Source organism: Topomyia yanbarensis, chromosome 3 (assembly GCF_030247195.1).
Source record: "Topomyia yanbarensis strain Yona2022 chromosome 3, ASM3024719v1, whole genome shotgun sequence".
NCBI lineage: Eukaryota > Metazoa > Arthropoda > Insecta > Diptera > Culicidae > Topomyia > Topomyia yanbarensis.
Window position 1 is genome coordinate 100312657 of NC_080672.1, and position 5608 is coordinate 100318264.

Here is a 5608-nt window from a genome sequence, read left to right on the forward strand (position 1 = left end):
TGTACTGTGCGTATTCAACTTTGTTACGAACACTTTTAAAAACACTTGCGATAAATGAAACAAGAATGGTTCAATTGCACTGTTAAATGAATCTAATAGGGTTACGTTCACGTACTTCATAAAACCATTGGAACGACTGGAACGTAGTTGATTGTGGTATATTTGCAGTGCCAACAGAAACAATAAACTTCAACAATTAAATTAAAATAAATTAAATTCAGTTAAAAATGCGGGCCCCCAAAACAGACCCGGGCCCCATGGTAGTTGCCCCCCCTGACCCCCCCTCTCGTCGGGCCTGCCTGCACATCACAAGGCCGGCCAAATAATAAGATTAAATTATCCCGAAGACATCATATTTCTAAAACTAACTATGTGAGCGTAACATTTTTTTCTTCCTACATATTGCTTACGGACCATACTACAGCCTTAGGTAACTTCTGAACAATTCTGAAAAATCAAAAAGAAATCAATATTGATAAAAAACGCTTCCATAAATTCTATTTCTACTTTGATTCGCTGTGGCTAAAACCTATAGGAAAATCATATTCACATACAAGATTTTTTTAATTGGTGTTGCATAAGTTGGTTATATTAACTTTACAATTTGGTCACCCAAAGGTGATTATAAAACTATACCAATAGCATAGAAAAAAAATCCAACAAGTAACTTTCGATACCACGATAGTGAATTCTTTCAATATTGGAATTTTTTCACGCGTAGATCATCGTTGAGAAGCATATCTACAGTCACAAAAAATTCAACACAGCACATAACTACTCACAAAGTTTGCACTGACATGTAGGTCCATTCAAACAAGGTATATAGTATATGGATATACTGCTAGAGCTGTTCGGAGGAATCAGTGACTGATAAACAGCTACTTGCAGCGCATTTTTCAGATGTTCGATTTCTCAAACTAGTGAAAGCCAGTACATGAACTCAGTCGTACCTCAGATCATGGATTTTTATAAATGCATTGGGTTTTTTAGCATACATTTTTTCAACAGCCCATATATTTTGACACCAAGCAATCCAAAAATGTTTTAATTGAATGAGGTATATGAGAATTAAAAAAGTGCTCCACCTGTGACGATATGATAATGATATGAAAAGTTACGAGTAGTTTTGAAACCCGCGCAAGGGAAAGTGTATTGCATTCACTTTCCATACTCTAATTGACCCAGTTGAAGATACGGTAAATAGCCGCACGGAATTCAGCCAAACCGGACAGCCCAGCGTTGTAAACATTAGAATTTAGTGGAGGCTCGGATCCAACTGCTCGTTGTGAGTTAGTAATCTCTAAGTGGCATTCCCACTGGGCCCCAAACTCAGCTGTACCTTCGTAAGAAACAAACCACCTTAATCATAATTAAATTAATATGCCGATCCAAGCAATCCATTTGAGCATGCGGCACATACCGCCAGCTCAGCCAAAGCCCATACATATTTCACGGTACTGTGAGCATTAACGAAACCGCCAGAACCAGTGGCAACTCAGCGCCTGCTCTCAGCGAGGTATGCATGCTTACATATGCTTGAGCGAATGTTCAACGCCGCACCCTGCAGCTACTCTTTATCACTCGTCCAAGTGGGCATAAATTTCACCTTCATGTGAGAAACAACGATACGCTTTTTTCAAAACTGATAAGATTGGACAGTGAGAAAAAGGATCGCAGGGTGCTGCCAACTATTAATAAAAAAGCTTTTTTTTCTCAAACGGTAATTAGCCATTTTTATTTTATCAAATTTCCAAATTGAAAACTGAATGATTTCCCCCGGATGTTATCATTTCGGACGTTTTAACGGTCCAAAATTGAGAAAAGAAAAATTGTTTTATGGCATCAAATAGAAAACAATTTCTGCTATCGGTGAGAGAAAATTCAAAACCCAATGAGATGTTGAAATGTTTTGTTGGTAACAAACTCAATTTCTTGTTTGCGATTCTTATTTAGTAAATTATATATTATAGTCATTATTTCTCAATTCTCAATTTTCAATTATCAATTCAGAATTGTCATTTCTCAATTCTCAATTCTGCATTCTAAAAACTCAAAGATCATTTCCACTTTTTGACTCTTACATTTTTGCAAATTTTAACCCACTGTATAAGATTTTATGGTCACCGCAACATATTTATTTCGTGGACTTGTTGATTTTTCTCGCTGAAAATGAAACAGCAAATTTTACCATTTTTACGTGTAAAAATGGGAAAATTTGCTGTTTCATTTTCAGCGAGAAAAATCAACAAGTCCACGAAATAAAAAATATAATTTAACCCACTGTGCCACTTGCTGCCGGAGATGCGCGTCTGCCCACGCGAAGTAGGTAAAACTGCATACTGCTTATTTCCAATTGCATTGCTTCAGCACCTTTCGCGTACATGTTTTCACCTGAGCCGCCGAGTGCTGCATCTATACACGATACACATAATTTTCTACTTTTCCACGGTTTTTCATTCTTCTTCATTTCTCTTACCACTGGCAGGGTGCCAGCTGATGATGAGAGTATGTTAGCATGCGAGGAAAAGGGAAATTCGAAGTGATTCGGACCACGGGCACCGATTTGGCGATCAAACAGAGCATTGAAGTGCATTTAAAAGCAGGTGCTAATCAGCGGATTTCACTAGTTGCAGCTTAGATAGTTGGACGGTGTACGTCGTCGTCGTCTCCCGCGAGAACCACAAACGGAGAGTGCAGGTTCGGAAAAAGACAAAGTTTCCTTTTTGGGGAATTGTAGTGCCGTAAGTGTGCCCGTGTATGTGTGTATTTTGGTGAACCGAATCCAAAAAGTCCAACAAAATGTGCAACCGATCGATGGTCCTGGAGCTCCTGCTGGTGGTTACCCTCGCATCCTCGGCACTCAGTGCTGCTGCCTGCTCATGGCGAGCAGCCGGAAGCAACTGGTTCGGAGGCGAAATCTGTATCCTGCAGAAAGTGTACGACGACTGCCAGGAGAAGAGTGACTTCACCGATTGCCTGAAGCAGAAAGCAGTGACATCGCTGTCGAGAGCGCTTGATATGGTGAGTTAATAGTGCGAGGGAGAAAATATGAATATGAAGTTTGTTCTAAATCTCCCCTTCCTCCAAACAAGGATTCCATTCAACTGGTCGATGGAGTGACCCTAGTCAAACAAAATTCCTCGGATGATGCTGAAAATGAAGCCGTTCCTGCGTTAGCGGAAGCCCGTGGATTGGAAGACCTGAGCAGCACCGACCGAACGCTTTTGCAGAAGCTAGACCGATTCCTGAAGACGCACACCGTCAAACTGGATCTGGCAACCAATGAAGGTCGTGGCAGTGGAGGCAAGAAGAATGGCAGCAGATACATCATTGCCGCTATACTGACAGCCATGGGCATTGCTGGACCGATCGGTCTCAAGACCCTCGGTGCTATTGCATTCAAAGCTCTTGTCATCTCCAAGGTGGCCCTTACCATTGCCAGTATCCTGGCGCTGAAGAAAATCTTCAAGGCCGATCATCACGAGGAAACTAGCTTCCAGGTGCACACTGGTCACGAAAACCGCCGAAATACCTATTTCGTGCGTCCTGTTCGGGCTTCCGTGGATCCGTACCGGTACTACTACGAACAACCAGTAGTTTACTAAACGACGGACGCATGCGAACTCCCACCAGAAACACCAAAGCCAAATACCGAAGTCAACCCAAGCCAATTGAGATGCAAAGCGAAAATGCGAGATTGAAAGAAGCGACTAAAGCATGCAAATTAATCTGTTTTCGTAGTGGAAGGAAACGGAACTGAAATGCATGTGTTTTGAGACTGCTTTGTGATGAGCGCTAAATATTCCGGTAATAATAATACGGAAAATTATCACAATCAAACCACCAGACCCACCAAGGATTGGGTGAAGAAGCGTAGGCGTATGATCAGAGTCGAAATAATACAAAACTGTATTTACTACTTCTCTTGATCTGTAAAATAATTGTCATTAACTGTTATTATTTTAAATATGTAATTTATTTATTTATTGAAAACAACGATGTCCCTCCTGTTTTGTCATTAAGCCTAAAATATTGTTGTGCAATAAATGGAACCAGTTAAAATTAGACCACTTCGATTTAACACCAATAGGTCGAGAAGCCCTAAACTGGGAGTTTCGTGAAAAGTTTGTTATTATTTGAGCTGCTCGGCCAGTCCCGGAACAATTCCAAACATTCATTCTACATCATAACTCATTTTTTATCAGTTTAAAGTTTGTATGAATTTAACGAAAAAAAAAATGAGAAACTCTGATCGCTTCAATAGTGTTAAGTTTGTATTTACAACATCGCTCAAATGCCCATAAAAACCTATTCCGTTGCATTTGTAAGTGCATAGATATTTTTTCATTTTGTTTAATTTAGGGATCATTCGCGTTTTTTCGGGTAAGAAAAATTTCTAAGCCTATGTGTGAGATTGGGGATCACATCCAGGTGAGCTACGTACAAGACAATCAACTATGCCCGTTTCCGGGTAGATATTTTTCTACATGTGTCGTCTCAGCCGGTTACTACGTAATTCTTGTAGCTGAAGATTCGTTTAGGACAAGTATGCTATACATAGCTGGGCTTCATAAGATGTCTTCCGAATTATCGCTGCTTTTGATTGAACGATTAGTTACTAAGATGCTACTTAAATACGCCAAACGTATTATGGCTTTTCAAACTTTCTCTAATTTATTGCTGAAGTTTAAGAACTCGATCTCAGTTAATGGATCCCTGTAAAAAATCTGTCTTGTTGATTAAGAGCACAAAGGCTATCTAGGACTTTTGGAAACTATGGCCCCCAAATTCATCTTATTAGTTTCATTTATTCACTTCGTTAATTTTTTAAATTTTGATAAATTTAAATTTTCGAAAAAGTTTGAATGCAATTTTTTTTCTAGTTTATTCATTCTATGAATTTTATTCGCTTTGTAGGGTAGACGTGCCCTTATTCATCTCATTAGTAACGATGTCACACTATTTTGCCGATAACTTGGCTTACACTGATTGGATTGCGCTTAAATAGGTACCAACATCTTTGCTTCGTTCTAAAGAAGCAGATCAATAAAAAATCTGGCTTGGAAAATGTAAAATACTCGCGTAAGAGCGAAGCGAAAAGTTGAGTACAATGCATCCTTATTCATCCTACCATTTGAGCTAATGCGTTGAATAGAGATAGCAGATACTGCTCTAACTAATGTGTTCAAATGGGTAGTATGAATAGAGGTGCTAAGATGAATTAGGGCACAGTAACCCTACATTTTTTGCCTTTCTCCTATGGAAAGGTTATGCAATCACTCTGAACATCGACAACTCAATCCCGGCCCGGAGGGCCGTCTGTCATATACCATTCGACCCAGTTCGTCGAATTCGGCACAAGGGCTGTGTGTGTGTGTGCGTATGTATGTGTGTGTATGCATGTATGTATGTGACCAAAAATATGCACATCGGTTACTTGGAGATGGTTGAACCGATTTCATCAAACTTAGCCCCAAATGAAAGGTACAATGTTCCCATAGGCTGCTATTGAATTTCATTAAATTCCGAGTTCCGGTTCCGGAGTTACGGGTTTAAGAGTGCGAACACACAGCAAATTCACATTTTTGCCTTTCTCCCATGGAAAGGT

General features: G+C 39.7%; 1 protein-coding gene across 1 annotated transcript; it reads left to right on the forward strand.

Annotated features, from left to right (window-relative positions):
* The first annotated feature begins 2799 nt into the window (after window positions 1–2799).
* Window positions 2800–3605, forward strand: LOC131687101 (uncharacterized). The gene is made up of 2 exons (XM_058971142.1): window positions 2800–3021; window positions 3093–3605. The coding sequence occupies exons 1-2, from the start codon at window positions 2800–2802 to the stop codon at window positions 3603–3605; spliced, it is 735 nt and encodes a 244-aa protein (XP_058827125.1).
* The last annotated feature ends 2003 nt before the right edge of the window (window positions 3606–5608 follow it).